The sequence below is a fragment of the Monodon monoceros genome, unplaced genomic scaffold, assembly GCF_005190385.1.
Source record: "Monodon monoceros isolate NGI ecotype Baffin Bay Population unplaced genomic scaffold, NGI_Narwhal_1 Super_Scaffold_18, whole genome shotgun sequence".
Classification (NCBI taxonomy): domain Eukaryota; kingdom Metazoa; phylum Chordata; class Mammalia; order Artiodactyla; family Monodontidae; genus Monodon; species Monodon monoceros.
Genome location: NW_021703774.1, coordinates 96,321,008 through 96,345,319, shown reverse-complemented (window position 1 = coordinate 96,345,319; position 24,312 = coordinate 96,321,008). Strand labels below are relative to the sequence as shown.

Sequence of the window (24,312 nt, the reverse complement as noted above, 5' to 3'; positions counted from 1 at the left end):
TTGCTTGTAATTGTTACTGTGAATTCTTAAATTTTTTTAACTGATAGAAATTATTTTATAGAAAAGACAAAAATCAGCATTTACTGAATAGTTTCTATGTCATAGGCATTCTGCAAGTCACTTAGCAGATACATTATTTAATCCTTAAAATAACCAAAGTAGAAGATGACAACAAGATTTTTTATAGTAGTTTCTAAGAAGTTTAAAATATTACATGCAACTCATTAAAGAAACAAGGGTAAAATACCAAGAAACTTCAGCTAGCGTCAAACATAATGACCGTAGTAATCACTTTCTTGGACCCTAAGAGCTATGTGTGTTTGCTTATTTGGGTGTAGTTAGATGAGTTTGTATGTGTTTTTGATTCTGGGTGGAGTCATGGTTAGAGGGAATTCATCATCGTTTTCCTTGTAATCTCATGGCTTTGATGGAATTTTTTTCAAGTAATAATAAGTCTCATAAAAGATTATACAGTTACACCATAACTAACTTCTGTCTTATTCAGTGCTTTTATCATTTTTCAAGTGTTCTACATTTTTGCATTAAAAGACTATGAGTAAAGTTGCTCAGTTCTTAGTAAATAAATTTGGTGTCTTCTTCAGCTCTGTCTTGAATATTTTAATATAGTATGCTGGCATATCTCGTTTCATTGTGCTTCACAGATAATGTTTTGTTTTTGTTTTTAAAAACAAATTGAAGGTTTGTGGCAACCCTGCATTGTCAGATGATGGTTAGCATTTTTTAGCAATAAAGTATTTTGTAATTAAGGTATATACATTTTTTTTAGACATAATGATGTTTACACACTTAATAGACTACAGTATACTGTAAACATAGCTTTTGTATGCACAGGAAAATGATAAAATTTGTGTGACTCACTTTATTGCAATACTTGATTTATTGTGGTGGTCTGGAACCAAAGCTGCAATATCTCCAAGGTATGTCTGTATTTTTGTTTCTGTGCTCTGCCTGATAAGAACAAGGAAAATATTTTGTGGTGAAACTATGTGAATTCACCTTCCTTTACCAAATGACTTCGTTTACCTGTTTTAATGGTTTTACATCTTATAACTGGGTTTTTTTATTTTAAATGTCTGCAGATAGTTTTTGAAAATGGGTGAGTTATAAGTTTTAAAAATCAAATAATGGAATTTATAATTTATGAGATAACTTATATTTTGATTTTTTCTTATTTTCTATGTAAATACATATTTGTACAAAATTAAAATCACACTATTTGTTTTATTTGAATTATTCTACTGAGAATTTTTTTGAAAATTGATAATTATAATAGCTTCATAACATTCTAGTGGATATATAATACTTTTGGAAGTATGTTGGACATTTAGTCTACTTTCATACTTTTCATTAGTATAAATGGTGCTGTGACAAACACCTGTACATAACTTTTTTGTCTCTTATTTACTTAGACTAGATTCCTAGAACTAGAATCATTGGGTCAAAGAAAATGTTAAAGCCTTCTGAATCTTGTTGCAGATTTCTTTCTAGAATGGTGATATTAATTTAAACTAACATGAATTGTATATGAGGCTGGCTATTGTACTTTTTCCTCTACCGGCTTATTATAATTGTTATTATTTTATGAACTAGTTTATAATTTTTCATTGCTTATTAGGTACTTAGAAGTCTCTGAATTGGTTGTCTGGATTCTTTCTATTAGGATGTACAAAACGTAAAATGTATATTAAGGATATTATGTTCATATTTGGTATGAACTAAGCATTCAACTTTATACTTATATTTTAGACTGGCTAGTTACGGAAAAATATTTTAAAATAATTCATCACAATCCAAACGTTTCCATTTACAGGACATTAAGGTGGCTTTTTTTTACCCCCCACACCTTTGGTGGGTACCGTTATCTTTATGAGGAACCACTTACTGTTTTGCTTTTTAAAGTAGTCATCAAACACTCTAAATAGTGACACACACTGTTATGTTAGTGAGGTCATGCCTTCTGGAATGGTGACTAAATTTTTTTCTCTGTTTATTTGCTTCTAGTGATATTTAGTAAGTCAGGTGACTTCAGAGTACAACAAACTAATATTGATAGGATCCATTTCCTGCTTGAGTCTTCCTCAAACAGTACTTGTGCAAAATGAAATAATTGCTCGGTATCCTTTTATTTCAAAGATTCTGTAAGAACACAGATACTAGGTGATAATTCTTTTCTGCTAAATATTTAGGGGGATTCACTTTACTTTGTATGATTTTTATATCTAAGCACTTGACTAAATTTAATTAATTTGGAATCCGTATTATAAATTTAATTGGTTTATTTTACACAGTAATTTTTTAAGACTAGCATTCTTGGCTTCTTTTTTTTAGTGCTAGGGACCACAGTGTCTCCAAAAATGTAATTTATTCAAGAATGGAGACTGAGGGCTTTTTAATTAGTTAGAAATCTGACATTTAAATACGTAATCACAAACTTGGCAGACTATTAGTTATTCACATATTCTACATCAGAGAACAAGGTGATCAAAAATCCTTGAGATTATAAATTGAGATGTCATTATAATGATTTTATCATGTTTAAGAAGTGTAGTTAATTTATTAAGGGGTGGTCACTTTTAGAAAAACTGCTAGAAGTAATTAATTTTCATGATCATGTTGTCTACATTTTAAAAATTAATGCAGATAATATGTACAAAGAATACTTTAGAGCCTTCTGTGTATTTTGAGTTAATAAGTAGCAGCCGTTCTCATCATACGGTTTTAACAGAAAAGCAAAGCAAACTTTGTATAGGATATCTTTTGAGGTGAAAATAGTTGATAATTGAGAACAGATATAACAACCATTTATTCATAAGGGTAAATATGTAGTTCTTATAGATCAGTTTTTCTCAAACTTCCCTGCATATCAAAATTACCAGGCCTTACCCTAGACTGAGAATCCCTAATGATTAGTGGGTTTCTAATTTTTTAAGATTCCAGGATTCCAAGATGTAGTGGGAGTTGAGAATTAACTGCTATAGAGGAAAGTTTGTAATTTTTTAGGTGCTTTATTTTAGTTTTTTAGCAAAGTTATTAGTGTTCTCATAAAAACATACTTACCTATTGAGCCAGTATTCTAATACTTTCCTTTATTCATGCCATGTAAATCTGTCTTGGTATCGGTACAATTCCACTGATACTGTTTAGCTGTTAAATTGAATTTGGTTTTCTTTTCTATGTGTTTATGATGCATAAAATTAACAAGTAAACTTGTTTTTAAAATATTTTTTAAAACTTACTTTAAACTTAATATTTTAAAATTTATTTTTAAATGACTTCTGAAAGCTTTTGTTTTTGTTACTTTTGAATGAGTTATTTACATGGTGTTTTTTTTTAAGTTTTTATTATCAAAGACTTCAGTTATCATATCCATTATCTCAATTCACTAGTTCCCACACTTGTTTTATCTGTTCATTTTTTCTGTTGTATTTTGAGGCAAATCCTTAACATCAAGTCATCTCAAACATTACCATAATTTCTCTAAAATAATGACATTTTCTTACCAAGCATACCTGATCAAAATTGATTAAAACCTGATTATCATACCTATCAGAATTGATGATGATTTCTTAATGTTGCTGAATACCCAGTCAATCTTGCATTTCCCCAGTTGTCTCAAAAAATGTTTTTTAAGCATTGATTTGTTCAGAATAGGATCTTCTCAGGGGCCACACATGGCATTTGGTAGTTATGTCTCCTGAATGTCTATTACTCTGTTATACTCTGTTAAAGTCCTCTCCCTCTGCCCCAACCCTCAGTTCCATTGACTTATTGTGGAAACCTAGTTATATTCTTTAAGAAAATGCCACAATCTGGATTGGTCTGGCTATTTATTTCCTTATAGTGTCATCTTTTTTTTTTTTTTTAAGATCACGTGTTCTTGTGTATTCATATTATTCATTTTTAAAAAATATTTATTTGGCTGTGTCGAGTCTTAGTTGCGGCCTGCGGGCTCTAAGTTCCCTGACCAGGGATCAAACCCAGGCCCCCTGCATTGGGAGCACAGAGTCTTAACCACTTTCTGTCTTTAAAATGTCTCTTTTAAAGAGGAAGTTGCAAGAGCTGGGGTAGAATTGTTCATTTTAAAATTTGGATTACATTTTTACTTGTGAATCATGAATTAACTTGAAGCAATAAGCTTTAAAGAATTTATTTAACTCCAAGTACATTTTATATAATATTTAAATTAATATGTTTTAAATCTGAAAATTTTTTTGTCTTCTCAGCAAAGGAAATAGTTGGTGGTAATTGCATACTTCATACTTTGGAGGTATAGTGGGCCATAAACATTAGGAGAAATACATTATTACATCAGTTCATATTTACTTATTTACCAGCCTTCTCAAATGGAACAAGCTTATAACTGTAGGACTAAAATGTTATTCATAGGCTGCTTTTTAACTATCCAGGGTACACATTTTCATTCAGAGTTCTTAATGGTTGATTTTATAGTCCTAAACTGATTTGTTATGGTCATCCATTCTATTGTTCTCAGCTATAGCTTTAAGAAATTTCTTTTATTAATCCTACATTTACCTCCTCCTTTTCCATGATACCCTGTCACACATTTGAAAACCTTATATTTATCCTGGTGTTCATATTTTTAAAGCTAAACAGCTAAACAACAGAAATTGATTCAGTGGTAATCAACTTCAGCCTTTGGATGTAGAAGACAGATTTAAATTAAATCATACTGTAGATTTAATCTTGTAAAATTTTTAAGAGTTGACAGTTATGTATGTGGTATGGCTAAGACAAAGTAAAGCCTTCTAAAGTATATTACTGCTACCTCTGCAATTAGTAGAAGAAACACTATGCATTTGTGACCATAGTATAAAATGTGCCTCTATCTGAAGGAGGTAAAAGTTATGCAGGAACTTTTCAGTCTCTAAAGATGCACCAAGAAAGCAATAGATACATACAGGAAATTTTAGTGTTTTTCTTTTTTTGTTCTGAGCTCCTCCTAACTTCATATTTCTCTTCCTTTTAATTTCTATATTTTTTCTTTTTCCTGTTAATCTTGATTTTAATTTAAAAATGGTATTCTGTCTCTGAATCTACCTCTCCTTTTTGCCCCACTTTCTGAATTTTTCTTACCCTCCTTAATTGCTGTGAGCTTTTCACATTCCTAGAAGGATTCTACCTCACCTCAGTGGCATCCTGCTTTATTCATTAACTGCATTTTTCAGCAGTCATTTTAGCACTGTGCTGGGTACTGTAGGGGCTCAGAAAAATTACAAGGTTTCTGTGCTTGTAATCTTGTTTATACTCTGGTGGAGGCAGCATACGCCTGAATATCTCTAATGTGAGGCAAACTGAAATATATAATAGAGTTTAATGTAGTATTAGAGCATAATGAAGTGAGTAATTTATCATCCAAAGGAGAAAGTGGAAGGGCTTTATGGGCCAAAGGCATTTGATTTGGATAAAAATAAAGGATTTAAAAAACACAGCATGAGAAATGTGATGAAGAATATATCATGCATGTTTAGGAATTGACAAGTATTCAGTTGTGAATGAGGCATAGGGTAATTGGGAAAACATGAAAGGCAGTGATGTCAGAAAGAACTAGTTTGAGAGAAGATCTTAGAACTGATGCTATCCCAAGGAGTATACTGGAGACTATTAGTCTAAGTAAGGTAAAATTGTGAATCTAAACTAGGGACAGAAGTGAGAATGGAAAGAAAGAAACATGGGAAAAATTAAATGTAAAAGTAATAGGACTTGGCACCTTACGATATGATGACTCATGAAGAATTAAACTTGTGGAGGAGTCCACCTAGACAGTAGGAAATTCAGTCTAGGACTTAGGCAGGAGTTCTGTGGGGTTGAGAATTTGAAAGGCCAGAGGAGTGTTGTTTTGGTTTAGAGAGATCAGATTTGTAGTTGCCAGACACAGGGCTTGGGGGTGGGGAGAAATTGGATAAAGGTGGTCAACAGGTACAAACTTCCAGTTATAAGATAAATAAGTACTAGGGATGTAATGTAACATGGTACATATAACGAACACTGCTCTATGTTATATAAGAAGGTTGTTAGGAGAGTAAATCCTAAGAGTTCTCATCACAAGGAGAAAAAATTTTTTTCCTATTTCTTTAATGTTGTATCTGTATGAGATGATGGATGTTCACTAAACTTATTGTGATAATCATCTCATGGTGTATGTAAGTCAAATCATTATGCTGTACACCTTAAATTTATACAGTGCTGTATGTCCATTATATCTCAGTAAAACTGAAAGAAAAAAACTTTGGTTTAAGATTCTCAGGTATAAGAGAGCAAGAGGGCTAAAGACTTGAAATTGAAACTTTAAGCACTACACATTTATGTTGTGGGAAAGTAAAGAAGTAAGGGATTGAGGGATGAAATAAATAGGGTTAAATTAGAAGTGCCTATTCAGTTTAGTAGTTACCATAAAGTTTATTCTTATTCGTAAGAATGGGTATAAATCAAATTATAATGGATTAGGAATGTAAATTTGATAAGAAAGTACTTACTACTCTTTGAGTAAGTGCTTTAGGAAGGAAGGAGAAATGGGATGGTAGTTGAGGAGCAAATCAGGGCCCAAGAGGAAATGTTTACAGTAAAGGAGTATGCATAATCATTAAGAGTATGTGGTCCAAATCCAGACATCCTCAGTTCAAAAGCTGGCTCAACTTCACTGTCTCAGCTTTCACATTTGTCATGGATATAATGATGGTAATCCCCATGTTTTAAGGCTAGCGTGAGGATTAAATGTTTTAATACAGAGAACTTTTCACAGTGTCTGGCATAGAATGAATGCTAACTTCATATTAGCTAGTATTTGTTTTGAAGGCTAGCTTAAGTCCTAGAATTGATTGTAGTAGATTGGATCAAGAATATAGTGGAAATGTTGGGGCCTACGAAATACAGAGATACTTTTCAGGACCATTGTGAGAACTGGAAGGAATTTTTATCAAGCTCACAGAGAGATTTAGGGGCAGAGCTGGAGCCAGAACTAAAGTCATCAGCTTTTGATAGTCCATATTCTTTCTTCTCACCATTTGTATCTTTATGAAGAAAGGGGAACAGATGAAGAAAGAGGACTTTTGAAGTTGATTGAAAATTTGGGGGGAATTCTGATCTCAGTCTTACAAGATACTTGCTGAACATAACAAGGTTGAGAATAGGGTACAGGACTTAAGTCTAGTGGATTTTTAGGGAATGCTTGAAAACAGAATAGGAAATGCGGCTAACATCAAATAACAAAATGTGGAATCAGTTTGGGGTTGTAGGGTGTGTGTGTGTGTGTATGTGTGTGTGTTTTCACTCTAATATTTTACAAACCTAGATGAAAGCATATCCAAAATATAAGATTTGATTTATCCAAGTCTGGCATTGTAGAGCATTAATGGATTAGGAACAAGCAAGCCAAAATGCTCTAGACATAGTATAGTCTAGCCAAGGGAGAATAGAAAGGGAAGGTTATCATATAGGCTAAAAATGGGTTGGTTCAGTGGCTGGTATGGGAGTAGGAGGATCTATAAGATGGAAGAACGAAGTCAGGAAAGGGGATGTAATGTTAGAAATGAATGGCAAAGAAAGAAAAAAAATCAAAGATGTAGCAAAAGAAGTTGGTAAAACAGACTGATACAGTAAAAATCATCAAAGTAGAAGTTTTTAAGAAATAGTGAGACCAGTGTGTCAGATCACAGGATGAGGACAAGAGCTGAGATAGAAGGAAGAAATAAAGCCAGGTGCCAAAGTCTTAATGTAATGAGAGAAAATGTCCCAGTGACCTAATGGCTGTTTTGGTGAGAAATGATTGCATGGTACGACCTCAAAGACATTCTAATTGGTGATGGCGGAACAGCAGTCTGAACGTAACATTGGGTGGTGAGATAGTGGGATGAATAATGCACCCTTTACTCTCCTTTGGGGAAGGGTTTAGGGAGGTAAAAATGACTTTTTGAGAGGGTTATAAGTTTCATTAGGACCAAGCAAGCTTTTAATTAAATTTTTTCTCTAAGGAACACATTGAATAAAATGCAATTGTTAATGATAGAAAAGAAAAATGGGTTCTAGAGGGTAAAATAAAAATTGAAGGGAAGCTTGGTGGAAGAGGAGGAATGGATTGTTTGAGGAAAAAATAGCAGGTGTGATTCTTGTCAAAGGTAAAATTTTTATTTTCAAGTCAGGAAATAAAATATTGTAAAAACTGCCCCCCTCAGCCAGGACCCTATACTACATGAATTATAACAGGCCTCAAAGTCCCACCACCAATCCTCTGTTCAGTCGTATGTGAGAATAACAACCACCAGATGTCTTGAACAGGGAAAAGAAACAGAACAGGGGAAAGAACTTTAAGACCAAAAGATATGATGTAATTGACTTTGGATAGATGTTTCAGAATAGGAAATGAAAGGATAGAACAAATTCTGCATCTCTAAAAAGCATGGATAAAACTGTCGTAGTCAAGAGGAGCCTAAGGAGGTATGACTAAATCTAATAACGGCATCCTGAAACAAAAAAAGGACATTAGATGCAAATTAAAGAAATCTGAATACTTTATGGACCTTAATTAATAATAACATATTAATAGTGGCTGATTAGTTGGAACATATATCATACTATTGTATGATAGTACAGTATATCTATTTATAATATATATGATATATAACTATATCATGCTATAGTAAGATATTAATGGGGAAAAGGGGTGCCCAGGATTGTAAGAACTGGAGAATTCTTAATTTTTCTGTAAATCTAAAACTGTTCTAAAGTAAGTTCATTAAAAATTATAGATAAAATTTGCAAATGATTTAAGATAAGTTATCAAGAACAGTTTAATTCTTCAGTTGTAATGGACAAGGTTAGGGATGTCTGTGTGCCTCAGCAAAATATGACCTGAGGGATAGAGGGATAGATAGATGCATAATTTGTAATCACTTCATCCCTGTGGACTTTGAATCTCTATCAGATAGATAGGTACATACATGGCAGTGTGGCCATCAGTCTCAGGGAGAAGGGGCTAGTAATATGTCAGAACTAATACAAGAAATTTATAAAATTGCTGAATCACTCAAAATTCTGGGTGGCCCAGCGGATGAAGATCATTTCACATAGAAGGGGGATCCCTGTGACACCTTCCTTTTCATGTGGCAGTTTATGAAGCTCTTTGACATTATTTGATTCTTACAACAATACTGAAAGTAAAACACGTTTTTATCCCCCATCTCAATATGCATAAATAGTGTTTTTTACAGCATACCTGCTGCCTTGAAGATGTAAATCATTAAAATTAAAATAATTTCTACAGCTAAAAGTAATCCATTAGAGCCAGTGTGCATAACGTGTTTTATATGTTTTTTTACAAAGGGAAGATAGTAAATGTATTTTCTCTCACAGCTAGGAGTTAACATTAATATGAAAAATACAGTGCAGAATTCCTTTTCAGAATTCATTATAATAGTACATCATGAAATACTTCGTAGGTTTTTATATTTTTGTGTAGCAGACAACACTGAGATTAAACCTAAAAAAAAAAAATTACCTTATTGACAAAATTTTTTAGAGAAGAGTATACTGAAGGAAATGGTGGAAACTATCCTTAGAGGCTTTAAAAGTCCAGTAGAAACCTCAAGACTATTCTAGTGATTTGGAACTGTGAAAGATGACTGAAATAGTTTTTCTAAGTTACCAGACTAGGAGAAGAAATAGTGGAAGAGAAATACATGCTAGTGGTGCTAAGGATAGTGACTGCCCTCATCTCTTGAAGTACTTTTGCATCATGCTCTGGGCTGCCTAAAATGAAGAAAGAACATTTGGCAAGAGGATAGATCATTTGACTTTAGTAGCAAGTGACCCAGAATGGTGAGAATAAATGGAGAAGTAGGGAGATTATGAAGTAGCATTTGGATAGTAGCAAGAACAGTGGGGACCTCATAGCTTACATTCCACATTTTGCTGAGCTTTCCATTATCTCCTTACTAGAAGGAGATAAATTGTATCTACTTGGAGCCACAAAATTTCACGAATATTTTCACAAGAAAATTAAGTCTTATTTTTACTAAAGTGTAATGTTTATTAAAACGTGGCATTCTTTTTTTTAAAGTCTTTCACACTTCAAAAAGGGCTTTAGCCTAGTCTCTTAATTCTTAATTACCATTTTTTAATTAATGTTAATTATTTTAATTCTCAGTGATTATTTTTCCATGATGTCTTGATGTTTTAAATAATATTGTGCTACCACGGTATCTCCATTACAAATCCCAGACTTAAAGTTTCTTTGAATAAATTTTTCATCATTGAATATTTTGGTGAAGTATTATGATGTTTAATTGTATGTTGGCATGGTAGAGATGTATTTTAGAAGAAACCGTTTTCTGCAAAAATGAAGTGTTTAGACTGTTGTGTTTAGACTGATAAATCAAATGTATTGATGTTTTATATGTGTTTCATGAATTAGTAATTTTTCTTGAAATATCAACAGAGAAAGACAAATGATAAGTAACTTAAAACTATAAGTTTTGGAATCTAACTACATGTCTAATAAGAGTATGCAAGATCAAAATGACTGTGAGTACATACCTAGGAATTAGGAATGTATCTTACAGTGGCAGCATTTTAAGATATCCATTGAATGTTAAATGGAAACAGCCTATCAAATGTAATGAGAGCTATTATATTTAACATTGAGAAGTTAGTAATAACATAGAACAGTTAAAGTGGTGGATCCTAAAAGGCACTAAAGTCTATTATGCATGAGTAATTATTAGACGTGAGAAGTTTCTATTTTAAAATTAGATCCTTATTTCTGGATTTACTTTAAAAATGAAATTTGTGAGTAGATACAACACGATTGGCCATGAGTTAATAATTGGTAAACAATTGTGGTGGATACATGGGGCTCATTATTCTAGTCTCTACTTTTGTATATGTTGGAAAATTTCCAAAACAAAAAGTAAAATCTAAAAAATAAAAATGGAGAAATAAGAAAAAAAGATGGGGAGGGAATCCCCAAAAATGGTATGTGGAGTGGTGGTGGGGGACTATAAAATAAACTCATACAGAGCAAGAATGTAAGTGAGAAACACCATTCTACTGATGGGGGAGGTACTCAGAAAAGATAAAAGGAGATTGGGAGGGAAAAATTTTGTAAGTCAAAAACTAAAGAAGTTAAGAATTGTCAGTCTTCAAGAGCCGTTCACCCTGCCAATGAAAGGTCATAGTTTCTGTAAAGTAAAAAGATAAACAAACTTGGCTAAAAGAGTAACATCTGAAACCAGAGGTAACAGCACGTCCTTATGACATGTACAAGAAAGCTGGAAAGAGAAAAGAAGAAATAAAACATGAACTTATGGGACAGCAGTACTAAGGGCCAGTTCTACCCAGGTATGTCATGAATTAACTTCATGTAGGTTGAATGTTTGTCGCCTTTATCATGAGAAGGAAAAAAAAGAACATATAACTCATTTCTTCAGTAAACTAATATTTATTGAGAAATAAGCTGGTATGTAAGAATTTAAGGGATGAAAGGAATCCAAGTTTATTGATAATTGAAATACGGATAAAAGATGCTGAGACAAAGGGAATTCCGTGGAATAAATGAAGAATCCTGAAGATGACAGAACAACAGTAAGACTGGAAAGTAGAACAGTAGAAATAAGGAAATGTTAAAACTGGTAGGTAAAGGATAGGAAAATATTGAAAGAGAAAGCTTGTGTGATATAGAGACTTTTTCTCATTCTTTCTACGGGGGAAGTGTTGTAATTGAGAAACTTGTGTTATACCTATTTGAGTGTGGATTTAAGGAAAACAGATTATGGTAAGATTTTCTTTAGGTCACTTGAATTAATTAAATAATGATGTTCAGGGTGATTTTGTCTCTAAAAATGAAGGACTTACTATATATGTTTTGTAAGCTGTAATTATTTGTCTAATTTCAAGCACGTTTATAAAGAAGGTAGCACTTGTATAAAAAAGTGAGTTACTGTTATGTTGAAGATGATTTTTTTTTTAGATTTGGCTCCTCACTATGAACCACAGAAGTGAATTTTTCAAGTCTCTGACTTGGAGGTATATTCTTTATGCTGTGTTTGCTTTTCCATAGGAAATGGAATGTTGTATATTTAATTTTTTTTAACATAATACAGGTATGTACCTTAGTTCTAATATTTAATGATTTCATTGAAACCAATTAATTTTATCTACTTATCAGCAACTAATTTTTCTAAATGTTATAAAAATTAACTTTCAGGAACCATTTGGAACGGTCAGCCCTAAGCCGTGCAGCCATCGTGCTTAAATTGGTTTTTGTAAACGACTTGTGTGTGTTTCGTAAAATATGCTTTATTTTAAAATTAGGGCTTCCTGTTGCAGCTGTTCCAGGAGCTCTGAGTCCTTTGGCTATTCCAAATGCTGCTGCAGCAGCTGCTGCAGCTGCTGCTGGCCGAGTGGGTATGCCTGGAGTCTCAGCTGGTGGCAATACAGTCCTGTTGGTTAGCAATTTAAATGAAGAGGTTAGTAAAATAATTTTCTAGTGTTTATTTTTTAACTCCATTTCATTTGTGAAAGTTTTTCATGTTTATTTCATTTTGCACTTGCCTTTCTTTTTATGTACATTCATTAGTCAAAGTATTTTCTGTGTGTTTCTACTTCCGAATAAAATCTATGTACTTGTTTAGGTAATACTTTATTTCCGTAGACAGTCATATCTCTTTTTATATATATATATATATTTTAACCTAACTACCTATTTTTCCTAAGAAAAATATGGTGAAGTACTGTAGTCTGGCTTTTTATCTTTTTGTTGTTCTCAAAAGGCAAATGTGATCTAATTTGCAGATGTAACTGTAAAACAATTTTGCTCTTTGCCTTTTCTAATTATTTGCTTGTTCATTTCATGCTTATGTGTCATTGCATTTTTTTAAATCTTATTTTATGTGAACTACTCTAATACATTTTTCTTTGAAGGTTCTTCCAAAGATCTTGACGAGGCACTCTTCCAGTCTTTCTTAGTAATTTTTTCTTTGCAGTTATTAGTCATTGTCTTCTAAAAATATTTTTCAACTTTACCCCTCCCTGAACCCCTCCCACCCCCTTAAATAAAGTTTATTGCTGAGTTATTTTCTTTAGTTGTACATTTTATGTCTGGTATATTTTATTTTGATTGCTGTGGAAGCTGGTATGAAATGTGGGAAGCTCAGTGTATCAGTTTATGATGTCTAATTTGAATATTTCATTTTTAATTGGCCTCTGTTAATATGAACATTAAGCTATTTTATCATTTAGTACTATTGTCATCCACAGTTCTGCATGCTAAAATGTTTGAATCAGAGTGCCTTTGTTTTTCTCTTAAGAATTTTGCCTGCATTTCATAACCAGCCATGCTTATGCAGTTAAAGTTCAAAGTTTAAAGTTCCTGTGCATGCTTTCCTTCCCTATGTTGAGATGAAATGCTGTAATTTACTCTTTGATATAGATGTACTTTACCCATATTTGTCTTGGATGACTACATTTTACTCAGTTTTTCTTGTACAGTACATAAACCAACCATTTTCTGACCAAATCCTGCATTTCCTATGTACTGACCTATATTTTATTTTTTTTTTGTTCCCCAATTCCTTATTTTTTTCTTCTGCATTGCTGTTTCCCTTCCCCATTTCATCCTTTTCCCTGTGTGTTCACCTTCCCTTTCCTTGTCTTTTCCCAAATGCCCATTCCCTTCCCTGTCTTATCCTTTATTTTCCTTGTCCTTGTCTTCATCCCCTGTCTCCATTCCCTGTGTTCATGCTTCTGTGCTTGAACAAATGTTCCTCGGACCAACTTGCCCCAATTAACCGCCTTGAACCATGATCCATGACCACCTCACCATTCTGCGGGAACCACCCTTCGTTATGGATGATCTGTTCATCTCCGCTCTTCCTCGACTCTTCTCTCTTCTTGTCTTACGCTGCTTGCTCTTCTCTCCTTCTAAAGATGGTTACGCCCCAAAGTCTGTTTACCCTCTTCGGTATGTTATTGTTAGCACTATACTTTTATTATTGATTTGATTTTTGTTTCACCTTAATTCTTATTTGTAGCTAGCACTTTGGCTTAAAGTTGAATAGTAAATCTTTTGCTATTTTTCTTTGCTATTTAAAACTCTCCATAGACACAAAATTTGTTTTAATGCATGCTGATTTATTTTGCATGATCTTTAATTTAATATCATTCACATAGCTTTGAGGGTTTATCAGAGATTATTCTTTTCAAAATTCACTGTTCAAAATCTTGATCTTCTTTATTCATTTGTGAGAATGATGAGTTTGAATGAGTGATCATGTTGATGTCTGAATGTTTCATTAATATGTCAGAAAGATAATCTTTAGCTGACTTGCACGTAAAATTAATTCCATTTTTGGATTACCTCTCTGTGGCTCTAAAATAAGGTGTTTATGGAGATGTGCAGCGTGTGAAGATTTTGTACAACAAGAAAGACAGTGCTCTAATACAGATGGCTGATGGAAACCAATCACAACTGGGTAAGATTAAATTATATGTTATCTGTACATCTTTAAATCTGATTTCAAATATATAATCTAAACCTGTGAATATAAACAAACTCTTTATATTAGTAAGAAGCCATTTATTAATAGCCAGGGTTTAAAATGTCATGTTAATTTTCATATTTTAACATGAATAGTTGTACATGATGAACATATTTGTATTTTTCTGCTGTCCTCTTAACCATTTCTTGTGTGAAGTCTAAGGAAGAAATGTTTTGGCTTCAAAATTACAATAACAATTTCACATAAGAATTATGACATACATATTAAAGATCCTTAGTGTTTTTCATTCCTGGATACTCCTTGTAATCAAAGTTAACGGTTCATATAGTCCACGGAATCCTGATTAACGCTGTGTTATTTTAATTCTTCTAAAGTCATTTGCAAGTATTTAACTAAACTTAGTAAAGAGTCACATGGGAAATGTATTTTAGAGATACCAGGTTCTTATAAAATGAAAAATTTACACCAAATACCCCACTGTTAATCCTTTTTGAAATCTTAAAATGTACTTCAGACAAGTTACACTTATACTATTAGATAAATAATTGATGACTTAATTAACATCTCGTTTGAATTCATGCACAAAGCCAAATTACATAAATCTAGAATGTAGCTGCATATTCATGGTGTGATTGACTGTAAAGTCAATATGTTCTTAGCTTATAATTCTGTTAGTTGAGATTTGGCGATGATGGTACTTTAGATTGGGTGTACTCACGTTATTAATTTTGAAATTTGCCATTTTTGGGGTAAAAACTAGTATATTTTTGCTATTATATCCAGTGAGATTCACAAACTAAGAACATGATGAACTAGACCTTTTAGCCTTTGGAGTCAGAAGTAAGTTTGAAATTCTGTGTTTCTTACCAGCTATTATCCGTCTTTAGTGGAAGTTATATAAAAGTGCTGATGATGTCATAGATGCTAATTAAATCTTTTCTTCTTCCTCTGCTTGTGTACACTTCTGTACTCTGGTGGGTGTAGTCATTGCCATTGTTTTTATAAACTTTGCGAGTAGCATTTTACAGTTTTTGTTTCATAGTTGTCAAAGCATTCTTAAATGTTTGATTTTCTTCCTCATTGTGTGAGCTGTGGGTGGCATTACCCTCATGTAAATAAAGGATACGTAATCATTACAGTTGAGAAGTACCTGAGGTAGAATTTAACCAAATGTTTCACGATATTTTTGGTTTTGTTTTATGTAAGGACTAGATAACTGATACTTTAATTTTTGCTATACTTGTATTAGTCTGTTTGGGCTGCCATAACAAAATACCACAGACTGAGTGGCTAAAACAACAGAAATTTATTTTCTTATAGTTCTGGAGGCCAGTAGTTAGGTGCCAATAGATTTGGTTTCTGGTGAGGACTTTCTTCCTGGCTTTCAGACAGCTCCATTCTCCATATGTCCTCACATGGCCTTTCCTCTGAGCCTTTTCTCAGCCTCTGAGGCTCTGATTTCTCTTCCTGTACTTATAAGGACACCAGTCTTATTGGATTAGGGCCTCACCCATGTGACCTCATTTAACCTAAATTACCTCCTTAAAGGCCCTGCCTCCAGGTAGTCACATTGAGGGATTAAAGCTTCCATATATCACTTTTGGGAGAATACAGTTCAGTGCCTAACAGTACTTAACATTGATAAATCTTTTACCCCTAATTTTTATAAGATTTTTTTACTAAAGCTTTGACTTACTAATAGCATAATTTATAGGTTTCAAACTATATGTAGTGGCAAATAATTTATTATTTCTCATTGCTGCCAGGTTAGATTTTGCTTTCTTGAAGTATATGTCCATAAAAATATGTACTTGCACCTTTAATGCCTTTATAGCACACACACAAACACACAAATCCTATACAAAACTAGGGTGCGCTATTGAAAAAAATAAGTGAAATTTTTTTAAATGTAGTATACGTTTTTTATGGGCTCTGTTCTCATTCTTTTTGATTTTCATGGGACTCTGTTTGGAAATACTCATTGTTTTATAATATAGGCAGATGTTTTTATGCTCAGCAAGTAGTATGGGAGAAATAAACGGCAAGGTATAGTCAGTAGTATACAAGTGTGAATGGGATTGTTGCAAATCTTAGAGGCCATGTTAAATCATTTTAGACTAGAGTTTTAAAGTTTGCAAACATTAAGTTGTTTCAATTTCTACCATAACCTATTTAATTGATACTGGAATTTTCTTAAATTGGATATTTTAGGAATAATATAATTTGTAAATTATGTTTTGAAGTAGTGTACTGATCTTCAATGGTTAAAGTAAATGAGTTCTAAGGAAATGTCAAAGAGTAGTTCCTTGTTAAAATAATTATCTTGTTTCTCCAATTCATATTTTCAAGAACTACTTACAAGAAAGCCTCAACTGTTCTTATTTAATATGTAGCTGCCATCTCAAAAGTAAACTTACTTCTTCTTTAACTACTAAATTATATCTAGCAAAGTGTGCTGTAAAGGGAGTAGGAATCATGTAACTCTGGTGTTGTGATATTTGAGCAATTTTTAAGTATGTGTATATATTGGCTTTCACTTCTTCATTACTGTGAGTAATGGAGAACTCTAAGTCGCACTTTGAGGTATTGCTGGTCTCATAGAAGGGAGACCTTCCCCCCAAAAAAAGTCAAAAAAAAAGGAGGGAAAAATAGCAAATGATATGGAGAAAATGGGGGAAAATAGAAATTTGAAAGTAATGATAGAATCAAGTCCAGATGTATCAATAATAACAGATGTAAAGGAGTAAATTCATCAATTAAAAGACAGATTTGATTTTTTAAAAGCAACCTATTCTTTACAAGAGATGTGAGGTGCAAAGATGTAGAAAGATTGAAAGTAAAGGGATATAAAAAGGATAATTGACAGATAATAAGCAAAAGAAAACTTATGTACCTATATTCATTTAAGATAAAGATTATTGATAAAAGATTTATTAGTTCACCAAGAAGATGACAAGTTTTATGTGTATGTGTGCCTAATGAAATAGCTTCAAAATGTGTAAATTATAAATGGATAGAACTGCAGGGAGAATTGAGCAAATTCACCACGATAATGGAGGTTTTTATACACCTTGCTGGATTATGTCAGGCAGAAACCCCCTCCCAAAAATCAGCAAGACGCAAATGATACAGCACAATTAGATTAACAGAATTACACATGTATAGAATTAGGCATCTAATAGTTACACATCCAACACATTCTTTTTAAGTACACAAGGAATGCTTACAGAAAGTGATCACAAACTAAACTATAAAGCAAGCTTCAGTAAATTTCAGAAAGTATACAGACCAAATTCTCTGACTACTGTGCAATTAAGTTAAAGAGTTAATAACAGAAAGATACATTTAAAATCTCCAGGTATCTGGAAATTGAAAAATAATTCCAATATCTCATGTCTCAAAGAAGTTATTTTAATGGGAATTTTCAAATATGTAAAACTAAATGGTAATAAAAGTACTGTACATATTAGTATGTGTGGTACAGTGAAAGTGATGTTTTACAGAATGTTTTAACTGTTAAGAATAATGGTATAGGGACTTCCCTGCTGGCACAGTGGTTAAGAATCCACCTTCCTGGGCTTTCCTGGTGGCGCAGTGGTTAAAAATCTGCCTGCCAATTCAGGAGACACAGGTTCAAGCCCTGGTCCAGGAAGATCCCACGTGCTGAGGAGCAACTAAGCCCGTTCGCCCTAGAGCCCGTGCTCTGCAACAAGAGAAGCCACCGCAATGAGAAGCCCGTGCACTGCAGTGAAGATACTGCCCCCACTCGCTCCAACTAGAGAAAGCCCACATGCAGTAACAAAGACCCAACGCAGCCAAAAATAAATAAATAAATTTATAAGAAAAAAGAACCTGCCTGCCAATGCAGGGGACACGGGTTTGAGCCCTGGTCTGGGAAGATCCCACGTGCCGGGGAACAACTGAGCCCATGCGCCACAACTATTGAGCCTGCGCTCTAGAGCCTGTGAGCCACAACTACTGAGCCCACGTGCCACAACTACTGAAGCCTGCATGCCTAGAGTCCATGCTCTGCAACAAGACACTGCAATGAGAAGCCTGCGCACGGCAACAAAGAGTAGCCCCCTGCTCGCCGCAACTTGAGAAAGCCCGCACACGGCAATGAAGACCCAACACAGCCAATAAGTAAATAAATAATTTAGAAAAAAAAAGAATAATGGCATAAACCCAAGGAAAAGAGATAATAAAGACAAGACTAGAAATCAATGGTATAGAAGACAGTTGAGAGAAAAAAAAATAAAGCTGAAAGTTGGGTCCTTTGACAAGACTAATAAACAAGTGGGTATCAAGATTCATTTTTTTTTAAATGGGAGAGGCAGCACAATATTTTTAATTATAAAAGGGATAATTATTGATATAGTTCTAGTTCCACATTATGTAAACTGTACGTATTTTGTTTACCATCTTTTAATTTCTCGTTATTCATTACTATTTTCAGAGATAAAGGGAGAGGTAGAAAATAATACTCAACCAAAAATGACGTTTCCACCATGCAGCATTGACTTTTTTCTTCTTGATCACTGATTGCTTTGTTCATTGATGCCATATTTCTTGGAACAGATTTCAAGATATTAGAGTCCTGTTATTTAAACTTGATTCATTTAAAATTTTTCTAATCATTTCCTTCTGCTTTGTTTAATCAATATATACCTCCATTTTTGACGAGCTTTTTATTTTTTAATACCCTTAAAAGCCCCGGTATTCTAATTACCCCTTTCCTTAACCCCCATCCACTTTAAATTTACTCACATCCTTTTATCAGCAATCAGCTGACTAGAATCTCCCTTATTACGTGGTTACTTTCTGAGTTAGCTGTTTGGTTGTTTTGCTTTATTTTTAACCCCATTTCTCTATCATCCATCTCCTCTTGGTGCAGTTACTTACTATGCCTAGGACCTCTTGTTTTGTTATTTGTGCCCTTCAGTATCTCAAAGCTCAACTCTGTTTGTGTAGTATTTTTATAACTTCTCAAAAGCTGCACTAATACACCTTTTCTTATGACAACCTTAGACTACTTCTTTATGCCACTTTATTCCCAAAACTCATTCCTTATAACACATTTTGTATGAGGTAATAGCACTTTATTATAAGCAAAGTTCTGTTCACTTAAAACAACAGAATTAATAGAACCTTAAAAATATTTTATAATTCAAGTAAGCTTTATTATAAAAGGAGTTTACATACCATCACTATGGATAATTGAGTTGATTTTATAAGTATATGGGAAATACAGTGTAAGGAGGTTAAGGCCTGACAGCTTATTTTTTTATTAGCCTCAGTTAAAAATCTAAGAAAAAGCTATTACAAATGTATAACACTGCAGTAAATCAGGAAGAGTAAACTTTTTTTTCCTTCCAGTTTTGAGATATAATTGACATACAGCACTGTGTAAGAGGTACAGCATTAATGATTTGATTTGTATACATCATGAGTTGATTATCACAGTAAATTTAGTGAACATCCATCATCTCATATACTTATAAAATTAAAGAAATAGAAAAAATTTTTGTTATGAGAACTCCTAGGGTTTAGTCTCTCAACTTTCATGTATAACATACAGCAGTGTTAAAATTATATTTATCATGTTGTACGCTGCATCCTTAGTATTTATCTTATAACTGGAATAGTAAACTTATTTTTACAAATTAGGGAAGCTATAAATGAAAAAGATTTTTTTGGAATGGTACCTTATACTTCTATAGCATTTTCCTTTTCAGACCTGTTTTATATTTAACTGGTTTATTCTATACAAGTAAGTATGACAAGATGCATGGATTTAACAAATTCCGGGTATCTCCTGTGTCAGACTGTGTACTGTAGTATACTAATCAAATTAAAACATTTCAGAGTAGGGATTTTATTCTCAATTTCCTGCTCTTCCATACTGCCTTTACCTCTCTGTTTAATACTCTAATACTTTGAGTAGTCAAATAGACCTTCAGTTTAGCTAAACTATATGACTTATGACATGGTTTTCTTCAGTTGTGACTAGTGAGTAAAACATAAAACGTATAACTGTTCTCTAATCTCAGACCAGTTCTTTTAGTTGAAAAGTAACCCAACTGCTGCCTCAAGAAGTAGCTATGTGATGTTCTGTGTTTAGGCACTGTGCTGTGTGCTGTGGGGAGAGACACTGGTTCCTGCTTTCATGTATCTTACAGTCTGAAGAGAATATAAATAATTAAAATGTAATGAATTTATGAAAATAAGTAAAGGGTACTGCATGGGGGAATATCTAGTGAGGTTCTGAACCTTTTCTAGAGGATGAAGAAAAGGCCCTCTTGAGGAAGTAATACTAAAGGATAAATAGATTAGGGGGGATAGTGAAGGAGATAAGAAATTGTTATAAATAGAAAATAGTGAAGGAGATAAGAAATTGTTATAAATAGAAAAGCATGCACACGGGGCTAAAGGTAAAAAAAACTAGTGTCTAAGAAAATACGTTTTGTACACCTGGAACATTAAGTACAAGGAGTACAGTACTAAGATACTGTAGGTTCCATGAGGAGGGCTAGGATGGTTCTTGTCTTACCACTTGATTCTCAGCATTAACAAAGTGGTTAGTATTGTATATCATCAATAAATGTTTATTCAGGGAGGCTTGATAGAGATGTTAGGGTCAGACTGAGAAAGGCGCATAAGCTATGTTAAAGAAAGAGTAAGTTTAGACTTTATCCCTAAGGGTTTTAAGCAGGTAGTGACATAGATTTGTATAGAATGGATTGGAGAAAAGTAGAGAAAAATCCAACAAGACAAATTAGGAGACTGATTGAGTTATCCAGATAAAAAATGGCAGTGAAAAGTGTAGAAATTAGAAGATGAATTTGAGAGTAATTAGGATGGGTATGGTAGGACTTGGCAATTAGGATATAGATCAGCAGGGAGAAAATGTTACAGATGAGTATTAAGTTTCTTTCTTGGGCATTTAGCAGGACTGTCAAGGAAGAGAGAGACTCACATTTTGGATTTTCGTTCTATAAAAGAAGCTGGCTTTTTTTGCCTCAGTGCCTTGTCTAGTGCAAATGAACTTGTTTTGTCACCAGTGGCTGTTGTAAATTCATGATTTATTTTAAAATCATAACAGAATTCACATATTTCAGCTTATCTAAAATGAGAATTATTTTTGCTTTGAACCTTGATACTGTTTTTTAATAGGCATTCTTCCCCTTTATAGCCATGAATCATCTTAATGGACAGAAGATGTATGGAAAAATTATTCGTGTTACTCTGTCTAAACATCAGACTGTACAACTACCTCGAGAGGGACTTGATGATCAAGGGCTAACAAAAGATTTTGGTAATTCCCCACTGCATCGTTTCAAGAAACCTGGATCCAAAAATTTTCAGAACATTTTTCCTCCTTCTGCAACCCTCCATCTATCCAATATCCCGTAAGTATTAAAGCTGGAGTAGTTTATTAAGGATATACATTTTAGGAAGAAAATATAAACATTTTTTATTAATTGTTACTCTTTTTCTCTAATTTTCCCAGTCCTTCAGTAGCAGAAGAGGATCTGCGAACACTGTTTGCTAACACTGGGGGCACTGTGAAAGCATTTAAGTTTTTTCAGTAAGCAAGCTTTCTTGTCTTTAAATTAGTGACTTGATAGAAGTAAAAGTTTTCTTCAAGTAGTTCTTTTTGTTTCTAGACGTCTTTGATTCTGGAATGGGCAAAAGTTAAGTATTTAAGCCCTTCCTAATTTTTATGAAGTATCTAATTTCATAATTTTGTTTCAGAAGAGATCACAAAATGGCTCTTCTTCAGATGGCAACAGTGGAAGAAGCTATTCAGGCCTTGATTGATCTTCATAATTATAACCTTGGTGAAAACCATCATCTGAGAGTGTCTTTCTCCAAGTCAACAATTTAAAAAAGGGGTGATGAAGATTGGCGATGAATCACATTGTTTGGTGTCAACACCTATTGACTGTTCAGAAAAGTGGGGACCAGAGTTTGATTTTTTTTGTTGTTTTCTTTTTTCTTTTCTTTTTTCCCATGCTGTTATCATTCCTTGGTTATAAAATGAAATGGCATATGTAAAGGCAGAGTTATTAACTGCTCTTTTTCATCTGTTCTGTAGAGAAGCCATTTTTATTGTCTGTTTAAAATTTTAATTTTACTTTCCTTTTTCAACTTAGTTGACATACGTGCCTTAAAAAGGAAAACTAGTGTTGCTATTGTGCATTTGCTAGAAGAAAGGAATTGGTTGTCTAGGGCACATTGTTAAATGGGAATTAACAATATGTTTAGGCAGGGGTGTGTAAAAAGGGTTAAGTTTTTGTTTCTCCTGCTTGGAACTTATTTTGAATTATTGGCTTGTCACATTTCTTTCTATTTAATCAAATAAGATACATGATACTGAAAGAATAAAGCAGCATTTTTTTAGTTTTTACTACCTTAGGCTTTATTGCTTTAAAAAAAACATTGGCCTTTTGTATCTCACAATTCTGGTCTAGATTCAGTTATGAATGTAGGCATTAGTTAAAATTAACAAGATGCAGAGTATTAATTTCTTAAGACAACAAAGTGATTTCTGTAAGTTTGAGCCCTATGTGGAAAGCATTGTGGAATCTTAACCTTTTTGTACACACTCTTGTGGGACGTATCATATAAATGTCAGCACTAAGTAACGTCTTGTTTGTGGCTGAATATTTTTCGTAGATGTTTTTGAAGTTGACATGATTTATGTGCATTTAAATATATATTGCCATCCTTAGTTTGTAATTAAGATTTGGAATACGGTTGTGGATTTCTGAGCATGTGCAGACTGGTCTAGCTAGTTCAGGAACTGGTGCATGTATTTTTCAAAGATAAAAGAAAGTGTACTGCGAAAATTTGCAGGAAGATTAATTTTGTGGCAGTTTTCTAAAACTGACAACCAGGTGGGACCAAAGTTTATGTGCCTTTAGTCTTAATTTACCTTGCATTGTAATATTCAGTTTTAATAAATCTTCAAAATATTTTGTATTTAGGAATAGATCTGATTTTGACTTTAATAAAAACATGGCTCAGAATCTACAGGTCAAATTAATTTGAACAGTTCTTGTCAATCTGAATTGTTGATTCTGTTTAAATGACCAATACTTTTTCAAATTGATGTACTTAGTTTCAAGGTTCATAGATTCTGTTATCTATGTAGACAGAATGGTCATGTATATTTTCTATTAGTTGAGTTTTTACATCTTTAGAAATGTAAAATTCAGTATAGTTTGAAAGCGGCACAATTAAAAATTAATTTTCTAACAAAGTTGGGAGGTTTGATGGTTGTTTAATTTCCTTTTGTGTGTACTCTGCTTACCTCTGTAGCATGCTCAATAAACACTTCTGTAGCTCTGTATTCACCTTTTCTGTCTTTCTCTGCTGCCTTTTCTCTCTCTTCTTCTTTGTTTTCACTCCACTGTGCTTCTGAATTCATGTTTATTCTCTGCCAGGGTGGGAAAGGAATAATAATATTACAATTCTATGGCTTTATACCATAAATAAATCTAATGCTGTGAAAATATACCAGCTGGTTTTTTTTTAATTTGAAAGATGGTAACTGCTTTTCAGGAGGACACATATTAAACATTTCCCACCCTGTTATAATCTACTGCTTTAAAGACATAACTTTTATTGTATCTTGTTAATTCTTTCTATCTCTTTTGTTGTTGTTGTTTTTTTTCCAGTAGATTTATGCACTAATAGATCTTTTGGATTTGCCATGCTCTCTTGCTGCAGTTTCATCTTTCATCTTTTGTGTCTGCTAAAGATTTCCTACCTTGTG

General features: G+C 33.2%; 1 protein-coding gene across 8 annotated transcripts in view; it reads left to right on the top strand.

Moving 5' to 3' along the window:
• Positions 1 to 24,051, top strand: part of PTBP2 (polypyrimidine tract binding protein 2) — an 80,430-nt gene extending 56,379 nt beyond the window's left edge. Inside the window, exons 9-14 of one of the 8 annotated variants that reach the window (XM_029227871.1) lie at positions 12,361 to 12,500; positions 13,960 to 13,993; positions 14,412 to 14,504; positions 21,724 to 21,940; positions 22,042 to 22,119; positions 22,290 to 24,051. In XM_029227871.1, coding sequence (XP_029083704.1) covers positions 12,361 to 12,500; positions 13,960 to 13,993; positions 14,412 to 14,504; positions 21,724 to 21,940; positions 22,042 to 22,119; positions 22,290 to 22,419 — 692 coding nt within the window. In that variant the 3' untranslated portion in view covers positions 22,420 to 24,051. Of the gene's footprint in view, positions 1 to 12,345; positions 12,501 to 13,959; positions 13,994 to 14,411; positions 14,505 to 21,723; positions 21,941 to 22,041; positions 22,120 to 22,286 lie in introns of all 8 variants that reach the window. The other 7 variants (XM_029227870.1, XM_029227869.1, XM_029227868.1 and 4 more) reach the window with 7 other exon arrangements.
• Positions 24,052 to 24,312: the final 261 nt, after the last annotated feature.